Raw genomic sequence first — 19,171 nt, 5'->3', positions numbered from 1 at the left:
GAACATCTGGGTTGTGCTGTTCTGTTGTAAATAAATCTTAACCAATGATTCCTAATTGCATCTACTTCCGGAAGGCCAAATAAAGTGCTTTTGCTTTCGCACTGAAACACACCGCTCTTCCATGTCAGGCTGCATCAACACTCAAAGAGAAAGGAAATATTGAAATCGCATCATATGACCCCTTTAAGAACTAGTTTGACCAACTAGCAGCTGCCAAGGGGTACTCAGTCTTATTTTTCCAATACAAATAAGACCAATCTACCTTTTCATAACTGAATTAAAAAAAGTTATGACCAGTCTCAAGTAAAAAAAAAAATAAATTGGATAACTAACTTAAGACTAGTCTAAACAGTTTATGCAACCGGACCCAGTTCTTTATTTACCCTTGTAAGACCCCCCCTCCCTCATAAAAACACTTTCTCATTGGATCTAAGCAAATCTCATACGTGACCTATTTTGATCTAAAAAAAGCGAGTTGTCACTGAAAGGTGAGGAGTTTGTATCTATGGAGAGATATCCACAGACTGAAACAAGAAAAAAATAGTAATTTGTTTTAGTAAACTGAAATTTTCAAACATATCAACTTCCAGTCTAAGGTGTGGAAACATCTACTCTTTTTTTATTAGTATTTTCCACATTTTACAATAATAGTAAAGTCGTAAAAACTACTAAATAAACCAAACTGAAGAATGGGAATTATGTAATGACCAAAAATGCTCAGAAGTGTATACACACTACCGTTAAAAAGTTTGATTGGTAAATTTTTTTTAAATGTTTTTGAAAGAAGTATGATCGAGTATACAGTAAATACAGAAACATTGTGAAATATTATTACAATTTGAAATAACTGTTGTCTATTTGAATGTATTTAGAATTTTCAGCATCATTGCTCCAGTCATCAGTGTCACATGATCCTTCAGAAATCATTCTAATATTCTGATTTACTGCTCAACTCAAGAAACATTTATTATTATCAATGTTGCAAAGATGAAAGAGATCCGCACTCGTCCAAATACAGCTCAAAAGGCTTATTCCATTTATTGCTCAGAGGTCACAAAAATATGTGCAAAGAAGTGCAAAAGTGCAAGTACAGAACGTTTTCGGGTAATACGGATATTAACCCTTCCTCAGTGCCATGTTAATACCCAAGGGCTAATATAAGGGTTAACATTTTTTCAATATACATTGTTCAATATTTATTGTTCAATATACAGAAAGTTCAAAAGAAAGCATTTATTTGAAATAGAAACCTTTCGTAACATCATAAATGTCTTTACTGTCTCTAGTTATGTACCTTGCTAAATATATTAATCTCACTAAACTAGTGGTCGGCCGATATATCGGCCATTATTTGGCATTTTTCAAATATCGGCATCGGCCGATAAGTTTTTCTGCTTGGCCGATGCGTTCGAGGCGGGAATTTTATTTTGACGGCGCTGAGAGCGGCAGCGCCTGAGCACACAGTACTCACATTCTCCCTCTTGTTCGCCGTCGTCGTTAACAGTTCTGTCTAATATGGATAGAAGTCTGTCTAATAATCAGATAGAACGGTTAAACAAAGGAATTAAAATGTATACAAAAAGTATTATAACAATTTTAAATTATTAGCAATAGAAAGGCAAACATTATAATACTTTCTTGTTTGCCATCAGCATTCAGCAAATACGCATTTACATCATTTAAACAAATCTTTGAATGGCTAATGAAAATTAAATTTCACAAACCTTGCAAACTTAGTCGAATCCAGTTGTGAGATCTTGTGAAGTGTGCATGTGACCTGCATGATCGCGTGTTTTCTGCGTGACTTTCGGTCCGTGCAAACTGAATGCTTTAAACATTAAATTTGTGATTTCAAATTATGCTGAGCTTTATGCATTTGCCCACTGTCATATTCATGTCGTTTTCACTGTGCTGTATGTAAAATGAGTGTTACCTTGGCTTTATTTGAAAAATATGATTCCCAATGCATACAAACTTCTCAGAATATGTTGGTTACAGTTTACTTCCTTTTTAATTATATTTTTATTAAATATTTATTTATTTGTGGAAAATACTTTGTCACCTAAAGTATAAGTACGTTTATTTTACAAATGTATTTTTTAATCCATTTTCAAATTATTTCAAATTTCTTAAATATTGATTAAAATAAATACAATTATATCGGCTTTATATCGGCCACCCTGCTTTCCAAGATATCGGCATCGGCTGTCAAAAAAACCAATATCGGTCGCCAACTACACTAAACATCTAACCTATGAAAGGTAGATCAAATATATACTTACTAGACATTTGTCTGCTAAATGGCATCAAAAGATATCAAATAAACAAATTTTAAAAAAAGCAAAATCAAACTCTTTTTTTGAGGTTGGAAAATGTATCACATGATTAATACATAACCATAATGTTGCTGAATGTCATATGAGGTATACATATTTTAACGTCCAGATTTTTTTTACCTGCTTTTGTGTAGCGATCCGCTTCTGATCTCTCTTCCTCCAGCCTGGATCATGGATGTGTCGAAATGTTTTAGTTCCTGTAGTAATACCCGTTGGCCTAAAAAGCTGCAGATATTTGAATGGTAAATACAAAATGATCTATGAAATCAGAAATACAGCTAAAGATAACATCTTTTCTTTATTTTTCAAACATTTTCAAGTACCTTAAGATCAGCTGTTTTCAGTCTTCTAAAAAACTCGTCATCTTCTCTTCCCCATCCCCAGAAGCGGTTCGACATCCCATTGCACTTCAGACACACATGACAAGCGATTGTAATTTGCAAACGAATTCTCTTCAGAAGCAGTATTCAATACTCACAAGTATTCAGGTTTCTTACCAGCTGATAATGTTTCTTGGAAAGCAGCAGGATTCCTCCAACATACGTCTTATAATGATATAAGGGATGAAGCTCTGGCGAGGCCACATGGAAGGGACCCTCCTTCGGGAATCCATAGTCCAGATCCTCATTTTGAGGCAACAAGTCCACATCATGCATTGCAATGTAGTCTGTGTCATTACCGCTTTCCATAAACCCAACGTTAATAAGAGAGGCCCGATTGAACCTGAAAAGCATGGATACAAACTGTTGTGCAATGGATACGGCTTTCAATAAAAGAACAAATACATACATATGAATTCAGCTCGGGGGAGCCTAAACTATTCCAGCGATGAAAGGTACTCACCGAAAGTGATCCAGTTGGTTTACAATAAATATTTTATGTCGTATTTTCTTTTTGTTGAGGAAAGCATGCATATAAGGGACAAATACAAGCAGCTCTTCAAAGCGCTCTCTGAATGGCACAATGAGGGCCATTTTATGAGGGCCCCAGGATGGGTCATCAGCAGACGAGGACTGTCTCTCTACAGGACAGGGCTGGTGAGGGAGGTGACTGGACCCAACCGTCTGGCTCATGTCTCCTGAACAAGTCAGCTGCACCCAAAGAAGAGAGCCCAAAACAAACAGCATGCAGAGCCCAAAGAGCTTCCAGACGGTGCATTTCCTCGACAGAAAACTGGAAACATGAATACATTTGTGTGAAACCTCAAACTGACATAACTGTTCAAGCACTAAATAAATGGACCACAACAGTCCCTGCAAACAAAACATCAGTGGTCAACACTTATTAAAGGCCCCCATACGCTTTAAAAAACCCATTTAAATGCTTAATGCATGAAATTGGCGTATTTCCCTTTAAAACGGGAATTAGAGCTCAAACACAAGTCAGAAGTGAGGTGCAGTCACATTTATCATATTTTTTGAGTGCAAAATCCAGTCATTTCAATAGTGATCCAAGTAACTGGGAATTTCGTGGGAGCACAAAAGATTTCCCTATGCAGATTTCACAACAGCTATATGTTGATTCTGCAAATCTGCAGTGCTGTCCAACAGAAAGTTACTTGTTTTCATGTTAAGCTGTGCTTCATACATTGCTACAGTTGACAATAGGCCGCCTTTTTCCCGTGAAATTCAACTAATGTGACTGTACCTTTAAGCAATATTAGCGGGAGGGACATTCACATTCTAGAGAGCATTTGATTGGACAAAACGAATGAGTGCAAGATGAGTCATCAATACTTTTTTGGTTCGTTTTCCAAGAAGAGAAATACTCTTTACAATTAATACAAAGTTATGTATTATTATTACAATTAGGGATGCACCGATATGAAAATTTTGGCTGATACCGATAACAGAAAAAATGAGCATTTATCGGCCGATACCGATATGGTGGCCGATATATCGTGCATCCCTAATTACAATAATTTTGCATGTGACTTAAAAGCTAACAGAAAGTAATAAAACTAGTTATGATTTCACAGGGTCTTTGAAGTACAACAAAAACGTTACAATAAGAGTTTTAGTGAGCCAGTTGATCAAAATTAATTAGCATAAGCAACTTACAATATACAACTGCAAGCATTAGCTACATTGGTTGACAAACGTATTGTTGATCCTTAGGGACCTCATGCATCTTGCTCAATCAGACTTAACCCTATAAAGCCTAAGGTATCATATTTGATACATGAATTTCTAAGGCCTATAAAGTAGCAAAATTATTAAAACTTTGCTTAAAAACCTGTAGTACACAATCTACTACACCCTTTCTGTTATCTGACTGATAGTTTATACATTTTAAGCCAATAAATGGCCTTTTTGCTGCAAAATCTTTACTGATTTTTTTTGTAAGAATTACATATAGGCCTATTGTTAATAATATTTCAAGATGAACATTTACTGGACTGATGCAAATTACGTTTACTTGACTATCTAGAAAAAAATATGAGTATCAAAACTGCCTATTGTATCATATTTAAAGGAACATCTAATTGTTCAACTCTTAATCATCATTAGTTTGCATTGCATTGCAAGTTGTGCTGAGCTCCATATTCTCACTGTATCATACTATATGAGCCATAAAAGCCTGATGCATCAAACATATGCAAACGTTTAAGATTTTCTTTCATATTTTGTCTAAAGGTCCAATAAGCAGGTCCATTGAGAATGATTTATTCTGCCTATTATTGCACATGTCAGGCTTTACAGGGTTAAAACTCTACACACTTCTCAACACATGCCTCATACTCACTGAACCTCTCCATGTCGCTGCACCCTTTGACTTTCACGTCTTGAAATGATGAAACACATGACAACTACTAGCAAGCTAAGATCTGTATTCGTTCACACAGAAGCTTTTACAAACCCACAGACCACCACTTGCAAATGCCTGCAACAATGCATCTATCGGAATAAGATTATATCGAAATAAAACACACATTAGAGTGGCCACACGTTCATATGCATGCTATGACTGAAGCGTTTACCTTCTGTCATCTTTGAAATACAGCACAGGTTTTCTCCGTGAAGAGTACATCATCTTTGAGCCTCTCAGAGCAGCGCTGTACCACGCGAGCAGATCGTAATATCTTCACGAGTATTTCACTGACACAGCCTCGAGCTTGAGATCATGTCATCTACATGTTAAACTCAAATTCCTAGTTTGCAACAGTGTCTTTTGTCTCTTTCCATCACAAATGACTTGCAACTTTAAATCCCATTCTTCCTAGCGGTCGGCTTGAATGATTTCTTTCATAGTAGGTACCATGCCAATCACTCTATCTATCCTCCATAAAGCACAATCATAAACATATTTCATGATGTTATGATTAGAAAATGTGGTGAGTTCAGGTACACGTCACTCATGACGGTACGACCAAAAAAACAAGCGCACAAGCTCGCGGTAATGATTTTAGGTTAACACATTCGTCTGAATTACTTAGACGTGTTTTACATGCCTCAGAAATGCTATATGGTTTCCGCTTGTTTTATACGGCGCGTCATTGCCGGTAACCGTTAAAAAACTTAAGTGACAACCGTGACAAAAAAAACAAAATCACACGCAGGCTGCAACCGTCCATCTTTGAAATATTCCTCTGGAAACAACGTACGGAATAAAGTTCCTATGATTTTCTGACCTGACCGGTACAATTAATTTAGAGACATAATCAGAAATATTTGAATACCGTTATATGCATAAAGCATAGGTAACCAAAGGACAGTGATACAAAAAAATGTACAGATATGACTAACTAACGAGCAGCTGTGATGGGAAATTCAACTCTTTTCCGAGAATCGGTTCTTTAGAACAGTTCATTTTAATGAACCGGTTAAAACGACGCAGTGACTATTTTACGCTATCGCATGATTCGACATTCCAGTAGAATATTACACGCTCCATTAAAGCTTCATAGTATGCACAACGCACTGTTTATTATGTTTATTACGCAAGTTAAGGTGTTTACTTTAGTTATTCGTGTCCTGTGTTCAGTGTGTTGCAATCTTCATTTAGCTCATAAACGTTATTTAGAACATAGATAAACGATGTATTTACATTAAACAAAATATTTACATTTATTAGCTGAAATAAAATACATTTTGCAGGTTTTAATAAAACAGTTTTGCAGCTTAAGTGAAACGATTCAACCGATTCACTGAAAAGATCCGAACCAAAGAAAGATTTGATCACGAATCGGACGTTGTTAACGGGTTAACAGCTGTAGATGGTCTAGTAAATAAAATATCATACATCCAATTACATTTTTAAAGTTCTGAATAGTTTAAATAGAGCTATGTAATGAAAATGACATTAGTTAATTTAGCGGAAATGTGAATTTTTGTTCTCCTCTAGTAAATTAATTCCTCAAATTACTATCTTGTAGAAGTTGTTTTACCAAATAATTATGAAGACAACTGAGCCAATGTTGGGGAGAGTGGGAAACTTTATTTCTGAGTGCAATTATAGGGTAGATTTCTCGCCAACAAATTTTCCTTCCCCTGTCCCTACTTAAAAAAATAACCCCATTTCCCAGTGGCTGTTCACAAACTAAAACGACCAAAAACAAAACAAAAAAGTTAAACCATACAAATGTGATTTCAGTGAGCAGTAATCTATGCATAGCAAAACACTCAAAACAACATGTAGTCTTGTTTTTTTTTTTAAGAAAACAACATTATGACACCAGCTATGGTATCTGAAAAAGCAAGCAAATCACAAATATCGTTTGCGTTTTTTACAGTGTATTCTGGGCAGATCAATTTAAGAGTGAATAAACCACTGAAATCTCTACATCAACCTGAAGAGTTTACAATAGAAAAAAAAAGATGTGAAAAATATGATGTCTGTGTAAGATGGTTAGACGGCTTTCAAAGGAAACAGAAAAACTCTTGTCAGAGTAACAGGCTCGATAGCTAATAGGTATTCATCAAAAATATAAAACCTTTTGATAGCATTTATTTCAATGTGTCAAGTACTCATAATTAAACATTTCACCTTTTGATAACTACATTTTGCCATTTATTTGGATATATACATTTCAAACATGTACACGGTTATTCAAAATCACTGAGGTCAGCATCAAATTGTAGCTATCAAAAAGGGAAGGTGGCCTGATTCTAACATGATCCGAGTGTTCTTGACAGCAAAAAAACAAAACAAAAAAATGGGGGTATAGAAAAGAAAACATCAACCAATTGTATAAAGAATAGAAATTTAAACACCAAGAAACATTCACTCTGAGCAAAACTTTAAATATCATACTAATTACTGCACAACTAAACAACAGAACACATTTACACCTGCCACCAGGATAAACTCGGTTATTTTTGTCTTGTAAATGTTTAAGCAAATAATCCAAGGTCATTTAGGAAAAACATCATACTCGCAGCCCAGTTAATAGTCAATGTCTTCATCAGCTTTCTGAAACAAATGATGGGGCTATAACAAATAAGGCAACCACTATGCAATTTGTGTTTTGAATCCAGTTAACTGCTTTTGTTGAGTGCCTATCACCTCCAAACAGTAACAAACTGTAATGTGTTTCTGAACAGAAACTAGGTTCACATTACATGGGGTGTGGCACTGAAACGAGCAGCGTAAGACAAATCTCAATGCAGGATAAAAGAGGGCAATTTAGGGAGGGAACTAAACTGAGCATGTTGACTTTTCAGCAGCCTTGACCACACATGAAGCAGGCAATCTTCAAAATGCTGCGTGTACTGTATCAACTGACAATCATCACAACTTTAAAAAAAATCGGACTACAGTTCTATACTAATTTCTTGGCCTCAAAGAAGCTCTTCAGATGTCTCATTTGCCAAAACCCAATGGCCACCAGGATCAGCGTCTGGACGATAGACCACCACAGGACCCTCTGATTGGTGCTCTCGCTGGTCTGTCTGAAGCGCTCCTCGCGATACTGGAAGGACAAGAAAATTCTGATTAGGATCATTCTTGTGCACATATGACAGAAATACCATGTTCTATCACTGGTTCTGTATAACCTCAAACCCACAGAGCACTTACCCTCTGATAGTTCTGCTCTTTCTGGACCTGATCCACCTGCTCCATCAGCTGTCGCACCCTCAGCTGCAGCTCCGTCAGCTTGTCCTTGGCAGCGATTTCTGCATAGTTGTTTGTATGCTCACCAACTTGGATGTCCAAGTGAACACGCTGTATCAAAGATTCAAAAGCAAAAGCTGTCTGAATAGGTAGCCACTGAACATTAGATGGTGCTCTACACAATAAAAAAATAAAAATTATATTTGTGACCCTGGAGCACAAAACCAGTCTTAAGTCGCTGGGGTATATTTGTAGCAATAGCCAAAAATACATTGTATGGGTCAAAATTATTGATTTTTATTTTATGCCAAAAATCATTAGGATATTAAGTAAAGATCATGTTCCATGAAGATATTTTGTAAATTTCCTGCCGTAAATATATCAAAACTTAATTTTTGATTAGTAATATGCATGGCTAAGAACTTCATTTGGACAACTTTAAAGATGATTTTCTCAATATTTCGATTTTTTTGCACCCTCAGATTCCAGATTTTCAAATAGTTGTATCTCGGCCAAATATTGTCCTATTCTAACAAACCATACACCAATGGAAAGATTATTTATTCATCTTATTTATTCATAATTAATCTCAATTTCGAAAAATTGACCCTTATGACTGGTTTTGTGGTCCAGGGTCACATATTTCGAATTGTGTGTGTGTGTGTGTGTGTGTTGGGGGGGGTATATTATATTTATATAATAAAAAAGTTTAATAAAGCTTTTAATGTTTTTTGTATTTTACAGTGTTTTTTTTCTAAGCACATTTTTACCATGATTAACAGAAGACACCTACTAAAATGTCATTCAGTGTAACAATAGTTAATAGTGTAACCAAAAAAAATCTTGTCAGGGATATTTAGAGCAAGAATCATTAGATGACATTAAAAGCCTCTATTTAAGGATCACAATGCAGCCCCAAAAACGAATTTATCATCATTTGAAATCATTACCAATCTATGACAATCTCCTTAAAACCACTAGGTTTTACCCATTTATCAGCAAGAAGTTTTTAATAATTTAAAATGTAAAAAAAAAAATCTATATTTGAACAAATACAGGTCAGAATATGTATGTTTTTTTTTTAAATAAATATGTTACGATGCATGATAATTGAACATTATTTCCCCCATATTTTGTTTTCGCAAAAATTATTTGAAACATTAAAGTTGACACTTTCCTTGCATTTAATACGCTAACATTTATTTAATGTACAATTAAATAAAATTGTAAATAAAATCTAAATTTAAATTATTCAAAAAGTTTTATGGATTAACACATTTATTTCCTCACAACATTTTGTCAGGACGTGTGGATCATATTTGCGTTGTGTATTCTGCAATACTGTACTTGTCTCAACAGCGTATTTATAAATATAGTTTGAGGAGAGCAGAAGAAGCGGTGCACAAAATAAACTCACAAGCATCCCTCCAGCAAAAAGAGCAAATTTTGAGGAATTTGAGTGCAAGCAGATTTGATGCTCTCCGGGTGTGTGTGAGGTGAAGATAAACCTGCCCTCAGATCCATACTGGCGGGACAGGATCACCTGAAACCCCAAAAAAGATAAGCAAATGAGAACAACGAAATGCAAACATGCTTGACTTTTATTACTCGCAAGACCTTTAATCAGACAGACCTTCTCATCGGGATCTTTCACTTCCACAAACATCCCAAGTCCTTGAGTTGCAGGCAAATACTCTTCTTTCTGCTTGTCATAGAGCTGCGTTCGGTAGTTACCTGGTTAAGACAGATTTACATAGTTGTAAGAAAAGAGATCGAAGTCATTTCATAATAATCCACTGACAAGAATACCTGACTAAACACAGTAAGTCATTATCATAGAGTGAGAAGTTATGTCATATTCACTTGGTGTTGTGTCACTGCATTCAGGATATTTCAACATCAGATTCTTGTCTCATAATTCATCTCTTCATCTAATTTCGCCAAAGTCCAGCAGGATGGATCACTATGGCGTTACCTTAAAAACTTCATTCAGTGCTTAAAAAAAAAGCGTATTAGTTAATACTGTTGCTTTCTCGGTGCAGTATGCATCTACATGTCTATTTAAATACTATTTTGTCTAAGTTACGTAAAAACCTAGCTCATTTGTAACTTATATGTTGTTTAGTTGAACTAGCTGAAGTCAAGCTGGTTGCTAAAGAATGAACTCTACCTGACAAACCTGCTAGTTAGCATTAGGCTAAGCATTAACGTGCACTACAAAGTTGGCTTATTCCGTTTTTCCTAACGTTACTTGCCTATTATCATGGTTTCGTCCGGTATTTCTTCTATGAAGCATTTCTTTTCAGTCTCGCCGATATGAAAATACAACGCAGACACAAAACTGTTGTAAATGTTTAACAACAACACCAAATAAAGTGTAAACTGCATTCTGACTGCCACCATCTTGACACTGGAGGTGAAACGCGCACTGCGCATGCGCAACGACTCCAATGCCACGTAACCCATCGCCGGCCATCGTCCAATCACAAGCGGAAAGCGCTTTCCACAGATTGCTCATTGGTCATTGTAGTTTTATTCAGTGGTGGGGATTTTGATTCAACCGAGTGAATCGAATCTTTTGCAACTTTGAAAATTATTTATTTAGTTATAAATGGCCGTTACACCAAAAAGCCCCTGCCATCCGAACATACCTCGGTAAAACTTCACATTCTTCATACAACGTTAGAGCGTTCAAAAACATTTTTCATGACTATAACAAATCCATTTTTATTGGCCTTATGGGAAAACTAAGTTTAGATACACGACTTTAAGAATACATGAGTTTAAGAATTAATTTTCATATTTACTATGTTGTTGCATATTTCGGGTGTCAATCAGAAAGTAAAACACATGTAAATGATAACAAAACGGCTGACCAAACGCGACCTAATTGGGACAGTTTTTTTTATCATTATAGGAACAAAATAAAAATCATAAGCACTATTATATCTTCAAAAAGAACAGGGACTTTGGAAAATGTAATTTTAAGTACAACACTAAAAAAGAATCAATAAAAATATACAGTATTAATTAATAAAATAATGAATAATAATAATAATATAGAATTAAACTAAATTGTAAACTCAATTTTAGGCATTCAATTTTTTTGTCTGCCGAGGAATGTCACGTGATCCGTGACGTCACAGCCATTAGAATTTGAGAACTTTCTGGGGCTTGCAAAGCAGTCAGTTTATATGACTGAAGCATCTTTATAGCATTTGTGCTTGTATAGACTTTTTAGAATAGCTTTTTCGTAGAATCTTCTCTGACAGACAATCAAAATGGCAACGTCCTACAATTGGTCTTCAGATGAAGATAACGGTCAACGATTTGCACCCAGATGTGACCGAACAATTACTGCATACAATATTTCACCCATTCGGACCCACCCGTTCTGTACAAGTGTGCAGAGACAGAAGAACGGGCCGGTCTCGAGGCTATGGTTTTGTGACCTTTGAACAGCGCCATGAAGCAGAAAATGCCCTAGTGGCTCTGAATTTTTTGGAGATCTTGGGCAAACCAATGCGCATCACATGGGCCCAGAACATGACTGTTAAGATCCTGGCAAGACACAGGGATAGGTTTGCCATATATGATGCCCTCTTTGGGGAACTGCAGCCGCGCAGAGAGGTCTGTGACGGGAACAGTGAACCTAAAGACAAAGAACAGACTGAGCCCAGAGAGAACAGCTCTGATGAACCAAGGTCACTGCTTGTGCGTAATCTGCACTCAGACGTGACCGAACAAGAGCTGCATGCAGTATTCCTCCCATTCGGCCCCATCTGTACTGTACAAGTGTGCAGAGACAGAAGAACCAACCACTCTCGTGGCTATGCTTTTGTGACCTTTGAATGCCGCCATGATGCAGAAAATGCCCTATCGACTGAATTTTTCAGAGCTTATGGGCAAACTGATGTTTATCATGTGGGGCCAAGACATGATCATTAAGGTCCTGGCAAAGCACAGTGAAAACAGCTCTCAGCTCCAGTGACAGGCAAGAAATAGCCCGGACTGAACCCACTGAGCACTCACGGGGAAGAAGGCTGGCGAATACTGTAAAAAGTTATTTTACAACAGTCATGAGCAGCCCAGATACCTTGCTTGGCATCGGCCTGTTGGCTCTAGCATGCACTGAGAGCTTTATTAGAAGCCTATAGAACAATTATACAGCTCTATCATGGCACTTTCTGCCATGAAAAAACAAAAAACAGGACTGAGCCTATCAATAACAAGTCCTGCTAATGCTGGGAAAACAGCAGTCCAAAACAGTGAATCTAATCACCATATAGGCAAGAAAGAAGAAAGGGGTGATTCTTCAGTTTACCTACACGGTGATTAGTGGCCTCTGTACATATACCTAACCATTCCCTTGTGCAAAATAAATAAATACAGATAGATAGATGAAAACCAGGCTGAGTGATACAATCCATACAGTCCATGATTTTTACAGCTGATGATTTTTCAACACCACTAGATTGTTCTGACTGAATCTGATGCTATCAAATTAGTAATAAATGCTTATGTACAAGATATTTAAACCGTTTCATATTTCTGTGCACAAAAGCATTTTTTGGGACGAGACTCTGAAACGTCTTGAGATAAACATATCATGATGCTGCTTCACAGTGTGCAGCTGCAGACAGTGACAAAACTATATGAATTTGTACCGGTCCTGAATCCTGACCATATTGTTGTACAAAAACATTGTTAGTTACACATTTTTATTATTAATTATTTTTGAACACTAGTGGTTTAATATGAATATGGCATAAATTGGGTCCTAATAATTAAGGGCAAAATAAGAAAGAAAAAAAAAACGGTTCAACTGTTAAAAACTGAAAAAAGGAAAAATATTTGACTAGTTAACTGTTGTAACTGCTTTATTTTCTCACCAAAAGCATAATTTTACAGTCACTGCCCATTTAAATGTGAACTTCTTTCAGAAACAACTGTAAATCAGTGCATTGCAATAACTTCTTACAGAGGCGCAAAAAATAGCAAACTTAACAGAAAGATGTAAGAAAAACAACTCAACTCACACAAGGCTGAACTCTTGTTACCCTGCAGTAATAAAACAAATGAAAATGTATTTTTTGGTTCAATATTTTCAACTCCTATGGTTAAAAAACAAGGCTCAATCATTATGCCATAGAGCAAAGGGACTAGGGCAGCAACTTAAAATATTTACATTGATTTGACCGATTTAAGAGGACACTTTTCATCAGTCTGATTTCTTGTGCAGTCCATTAAAATCCTCTTAAGTAAATCACACAGGTTATAAAACAAAATCAGCACTCCAGAGCAGAACGAAGCAATGTGTAGATGGAAAAGAAACACAGATAAAGGGTTGAAACAATAAGAAAATAAACCACCAAGGATTTAGAGAATTAAGCTAAATCAAGTATATAAAGGGTACACACAAAAATTAAGATGTACTACCGTAGACCGCATTGAAAATGTGTCATTTACCTCGGCTAGACCCAAATCAAGACCAACATGAAGAAACGTTTCTTTGAAGCCTCAAACCATTTTTCCTTCCAGTCGAGCAGTTCAATAATATCCACATGCTGTTCAAAATTCACATTAATGTTTTTTTTGTTCACCTACAATCTCCAGAGTTCTTTGAAATCCTGTTGTTTAGTAGAACCTCTTGTTCCTCTCTTGACGCTTCTGAAAGACTACGGCACCAACAACGGCGCAAACCACGATTCCCAGCAGAGCGCACAGCAGAAGCAGGAAGACCTTCCAGCCAGTGAGTGGCGTGCTTCGGAAATTTCCCGTCGGATCATCAATATTGTCTGTTTTGGGGGAGAAGATGTGAACATGACAAGCGATTGAATGAAAAATCTTTCTGTCTGCCAACAATATGTCTATAACTACATATCAGCTGTGTTACCTTTCGGTGACTTGAGGAGACTGACACTAGGCTCGATCTTCGTCCAGTCCTGGTTGTCCTCCTCAGGAGCGTGTTCCACCATCAGCTGGTACATCTTCATAGAGATGATGTCGTGATTATCTGCACAGAGCAAACAGTATCAGTGAGGTCTGGCAAAAGGCATCAGGATTAGGGTTGGGTACCGTTCACATTAGAACCGGTACGGTACCCAACGGTACCTTTTTTCGGTACTTTACTCTCTGTGTAATTACAAAAACATTTATTTCAGTGAAAAAATAAGTCCAAAAGTCTCAATTTCAACATTTTGAACAATAGGGCCCTACAAACTTTTTCTTTCTTTCTTTCTTTCCAGAAATTCTTGTTTTCATTTTTCTGAAAATGAAATGAAGGCATAAAAATATTTATTTTAAATCAAATGAAAATTAAATCCTTTTATTTTTTGGCAAACAAACTTAATTAAATTAATACATGGAAGAAAAATTGTGTGAATATTCCTTTAAAACATTTTTTAATAGGCTAATAATTGTATTATTTTTTTTCTACAATTAAGTGATTCATCTAGTTGTAATATTTATTTTTATCATTTAATTGCTTTATTTAAATCGCGAGTTGTTCAAATCGTGGTAATCTAATACGGTTTTAATTATAATTAAAAGATGAAACGGTAATACTAAGCGTGGGGAATTTTATCATGATTTATGGTCAAACCGGTAATCGTTACATCCCTACTTCAGAACATTTCGGCTTGCCCTGTGTGTTGTTTGAACGAGTTGCAGGGGTGACCTCACGTCACAGGGTCTCTCTTTCTCTCTCTGTAGCGTATGCGCCCAGATGCGTTCTCAGGTACCAAAATTTGGCACCGATTGATTTAACGTGAATCGGTACTCGGTAGTACCGACGCAATTCGGTCGGTACCCTTAAAAGTACCGAGTTCGGTACCCAACCCTAATCAGGATCACTGTGGACATCTAGGGGAGATTTAGAAGTAACACTTACCAGAAAGATCTCCTGTGGCCGCAGAAGCCCCAAAATAGTATCCTGTAGGGAGGCGGACACCTCCGAAATCAATGCATTCTTTCCAATCGTTCCTGTCATCCACATCTACCATAATCTGTGGAAACAGAACATAGATGTGATATACTTTTATATATATTTAACTCCATGTATTAAATGGCTCTTATCATGAGGAACTCAAAACATCTACAAAAATGATCGTGACTGTTTCAGTGCCAAAATGAAACTGCCGGTAGTCACTGGTATAAAACAATTTGCAATACAGTTTACGTTTGTGGTAAGATTTTTTTTTAAAGGAATTAATACTTTTATTCAGTAAGGATGCGTTAAATTGATCAAAAAATGACAGTAAAGACATTTAGAATGGTACAAAAGTGCTGTTCTTTTGAACTTTCTATTCATCAAAGAAAGAAGCCTGATAAAACTGTATTACAGTTTCCACAAAAATATTAAGCAGCTCAACTGTTTTTAGCACTGATAATAATAAGAAGAATGAATAAGAAATATTGGTAACACTTTACAATAAGAAAACATTAGTTAATGCATTGACTAACAATTACTAACAATGAGCAATACTTTTGTCACAGTATTTATTCATCTTTGTTAATTCCATTTAATAAAAATACTAATGTAGTTTGTGTTAGCTCAAGTCCATTAAATAATGAAAAACAAAACTACTTTTTAAATAATGTATTAGTAAATGTTAAACTTAACATTAACTAGAATTAATAAGTGCTTTTAAAAATATTTTTGTTAGGTCATGTGAACTATTTTAAGTTAAGTGGATCCTAATTGTAAAGCTTTTATTAATTAATTCACTTATTTTTTAACACAATGTCACTAGCAAGACTATCTTCATGGCGAAAACAGAATAAATAACAATCATACAATAATAAAAAAAAAACTATAAGATTAATACTAGACAACAAATCTAAAATACATTTAGGTGATACTTTAAAAAAAAAACATTAGTTAGTTAAACACATTTCTGAATAAAATCGTTGTCTACTTACGTTAAAAACCATACAGTCCAAATTACCGAAATGTTTTTTGAGCACCAAATCATATTAGAATAATCATGTGACACTGAAGACTAGAGTAATGGTTGCTAAAAAATTCAGCTTTTCCATCATAAAAACAAAGTGCATTTAAAAATATATTAAAATAGAAAACATTTACTTTAAATGGTAAAAATATTTCACTAAATTATTGTTTTTACTGTATTTTTGAGACTTTAAAAAACATTTAAAAAAAGATCTTACTGACTCTTTATCACTGTATTTGCAGTATCTTACCGTGAGTCTGCCTTTGGAGTATCTAATGGCCAGGTATGTGTCATGATCTTTGTTTCTGACTTCCACAGAGCAGCCTCCCAATTCAGTAGACCGGCCGTCTTTCCCGTGATCGTACGGCAGGGAGCCGTTATTCACCATCGCAGAAATATAGGGAAATGAGCGCTGGAGGACCAAAGATTATGAATTACATTTATTACATTGATTTTTGCCTAATTGCTAACACAAAAAAGCAATGTAAATTACTAAAGGATGGCACATTCCACCCTTATACAGCTGTTCATGAACCAGCTTGTGTAAAACAGAATGATCTACATTCATAAAAGGTCACTGCATTCTACTAAAATCAAAACAATAAGCACTGTAAATATTTTTTATGAAATGCTTCATCAACAAGTAATGAATGATGAGAGGGTAACAAAAAACAAAACATGGACCACATGATGCAGGCAAAACAAAGAAAGCATTGATTATTTGTAGTGCTTGGCAAAACTGTTGAAAGAAAAAAAATAGTTGCTATATGTTGATAATTCAGAACATATAGCAAATAAAAAAATGAAGGGATAGTTTGAATAAAAGACATTCTTCTCTAGTCAAAGGATTGTTTTTCAGTTTGCCATCTGAATGCAAACACCTGGCAAATAATCATATCCAAACTATCCCTTTTAAATCATTTGGGGATCAAGCCGATGACCAGAAGCAGAACAAACATGCCAAAAATCCAGTATTCCCATAAATACCAGCATTTTTGGAAATAGATATCTTTGTATCTAATCTCAAGTTCATCCCATAATGATAAAGCAAAGCTTTCGTTCAAATGAAGGTACAAAGACACAAATATTTTACATCTCTCAACTCACATCCGGAGCCTCATCGTTAGGGTATGTGTCTATAAAAATGGCCAACCCAAGGAAACTGGCACTACTGCCAAACACGGTGCCTGCAGAGAAAGAAGGACCCGTGAGTACGGCACACTTACATCCGTTCCTTGTAGATCATTACGGAAGGTATCCACAAAAATAGCCAGGCCTACAAAATGGTCTTGGTTTCCAAAGACTGGGCCTAAATAAAAGTATGACACAATCAACTGCAGGGAAGAAAGAGCAGACTTGCCGGTGGATCGCGTGGACTACACACACACATATATAGACAGCATTATAACTCATTACATTTCAATTCATGAAATGAACGAGAAAGAGTTCGACGGGATCTAAACCTTCAGACTTGCCGGTGGATCGCGTGGACTACACACACACATATATAGACAGTATTATAACTCATTACATTTCCAATTCATGAAATGAACGAGAAAGAGTTCAACGGGATCTAAACCTTCAGTTTTCCCTCACAGACTTACCATGATGTAGCCTCTCTTTCGTGTACCAAATGGCAAAACCATCTCCATGGAGATTCTTCTTTCCTGATCCATGAATTTTAAACTGCACATGCATCTCCCAATCCTTCAAATAGCAGGGCTGCAGAGAGGGAAAATTAACATTACTCAACTTCATTTTGCATTAATAAAGTGCATCACATTAACCATTTTTCTGAGAATTTTAAAAAATGCAGATTTTGCATTGGGTTCAAGTTTGGTCACATGAATTCACTGCGTTCACATCAACTACTTGGTTACTTGGTAGGCTTCAGTTCAGTTTTACTCACCACTGTATTCCAGATGGACCCCTGTTTGCTCCTCTCATCCGGAGTCAGACGCACATACTGGCTGGTTATTAAAGTACTTCCCCAAAAGTCCCACTGACTTGACGGACTTGTTCCAACACCTGACATATGATACATAAAGGATCATATCACTTTTGCTACATTTATTTACAGTGTATTGGTAATTTGGAGTGAAGCTTATATACGCGCTATAAGCCATGAGAACATACGTAGATAAAAATGAGTCTCATCACATACACTGGGGTTCAAAAGCCTGAGACCACAATGAAAATTTAGGATTAAAAAATTAATACACTGTAAAAATAATAATAATAAAATAAACTTTAAAAAGGCTACAGCAAAATAAAAGTTAATTAGTTCATTGTAAATTATCTTACCATCCACAGTGATTTTCTGTTTGTTTTTGTAAGCAAAACTATGAATTACCATATAATTTACAATGAAAAAAGCTCCTGTGTGACATCACATATGATTTTTTTTAATTATTATTATTTAAATCGTTTATTTTTGTTATCAGTAATGTACATTAGGGGTTTTGCTTTACATATGTTATTTAATTAATATTTATTGCATTATTTTAGTGTCATGTGTCTTACTCTGATGGTGTTTTGTGTGTATGACCAATACTCCTGAAAGTATTGGCCATTTTTTATTGACAGGACACTTATAATGAACATTATATCACTTAATAAAATATTAAATAGTAGCAGTAATTTATTTTTATTGCCATGTCAGCATCTACAGCTATCTTCAATGCAAAAACTGAGTTGCAAATAAAATACATAATTTATATACAGGTGCATCTCAATAAATTAGAATGTCGTGGAAAAGTTCATTTATTTCAGTAATTCAACTCAAATTGTGAAACTCGTGTATTAAATAAATTCAATGCACACAGA

General features: G+C 35.6%; 3 protein-coding genes across 4 annotated transcripts in view; all 3 read right to left on the bottom strand.

Annotated features, from left to right (window-relative positions):
* Positions 1–6,080, bottom strand: part of b4galt7 (xylosylprotein beta 1,4-galactosyltransferase, polypeptide 7 (galactosyltransferase I)) — an 8,128-nt gene extending 2,048 nt beyond the window's left edge. The window contains exons 1-5 of the mRNA XM_016455466.1: positions 5,317–6,080; positions 3,180–3,509; positions 2,834–3,059; positions 2,660–2,743; positions 2,457–2,561 (exon numbers count right to left, since the gene is read on the bottom strand). Of these exons, the coding sequence (XP_016310952.1) occupies positions 2,457–2,561; positions 2,660–2,743; positions 2,834–3,059; positions 3,180–3,509; positions 5,317–5,369 (798 nt within the window). The 5' untranslated portion in view covers positions 5,370–6,080. The remainder of the gene's footprint in view (positions 1–2,456; positions 2,562–2,659; positions 2,744–2,833; positions 3,060–3,179; positions 3,510–5,316) is intronic.
* A 673-nt stretch (positions 6,081–6,753) lies between these two features.
* Positions 6,754–10,883, bottom strand: tmed9 (transmembrane p24 trafficking protein 9). The gene is made up of 5 exons (XM_016455439.1): positions 10,646–10,883; positions 10,024–10,124; positions 9,808–9,933; positions 8,355–8,501; positions 6,754–8,247 (listed from the first exon to the last, which is right to left on the bottom strand). The coding sequence occupies exons 1-5, from the start codon at positions 10,854–10,856 to the stop codon at positions 8,098–8,100; spliced, it is 735 nt and encodes a 244-aa protein (XP_016310925.1). The 5' UTR covers positions 10,857–10,883; the 3' UTR covers positions 6,754–8,097.
* A 2,439-nt stretch (positions 10,884–13,322) lies between these two features.
* LOC107664785 (vesicular integral-membrane protein VIP36-like) overlaps positions 13,323–19,171 on the bottom strand; it is a 7,573-nt gene continuing 1,724 nt past the window's right edge. The window contains exons 2-8 of one of the 2 annotated variants that reach the window (XM_016455456.1): positions 18,255–18,373; positions 17,950–18,067; positions 17,572–17,654; positions 16,596–16,757; positions 15,283–15,397; positions 14,287–14,406; positions 13,323–14,188 (exon numbers count right to left, since the gene is read on the bottom strand). In XM_016455456.1, the coding sequence (XP_016310942.1) occupies positions 14,028–14,188; positions 14,287–14,406; positions 15,283–15,397; positions 16,596–16,757; positions 17,572–17,654; positions 17,950–18,067; positions 18,255–18,373 (878 nt within the window). In that variant the 3' untranslated portion in view covers positions 13,323–14,027. Of the gene's footprint in view, positions 14,189–14,286; positions 14,407–15,282; positions 15,398–16,595; positions 16,758–17,452; positions 17,533–17,571; positions 17,655–17,949; positions 18,068–18,254; positions 18,374–19,171 lie in introns of both variants that reach the window. The other variant, XM_016455457.1, reaches the window with a different exon arrangement.

Source organism: Sinocyclocheilus anshuiensis, unplaced genomic scaffold (genome assembly GCF_001515605.1).
Source record: "Sinocyclocheilus anshuiensis isolate Anshui unplaced genomic scaffold, SAMN03320099.WGS_v1.1 scaffold235, whole genome shotgun sequence".
NCBI lineage: Eukaryota > Metazoa > Chordata > Actinopteri > Cypriniformes > Cyprinidae > Sinocyclocheilus > Sinocyclocheilus anshuiensis.
The sequence above is the reverse complement of the archived record's forward strand: the minus strand, read 5'-3'. Positions and strand labels throughout refer to the sequence as shown.

What these genes read in the sequence shown, in the direction of transcription:
- tmed9 (XM_016455439.1), bottom strand. Translation starts at nt 10,856, where the DNA reads ATGGGTTACGTGGCATTGGAGTCGTTGCGCATGCGCAGTGCGCGTTTC. An exon ending in GGACGAAACCATGATAATAG is followed by an intron (nt 10,125 to 10,645) that starts GCAAGTAACGTT and finishes TGTCTTAACCAG; the next exon opens with GTAACTACCGAACGCAGCTC. An exon ending in TGAAAGATCCCGATGAGAAG is followed by an intron (nt 9,934 to 10,023) that starts GTCTGTCTGATT and finishes TTGGGGTTTCAG; the next exon opens with GTGATCCTGTCCCGCCAGTA.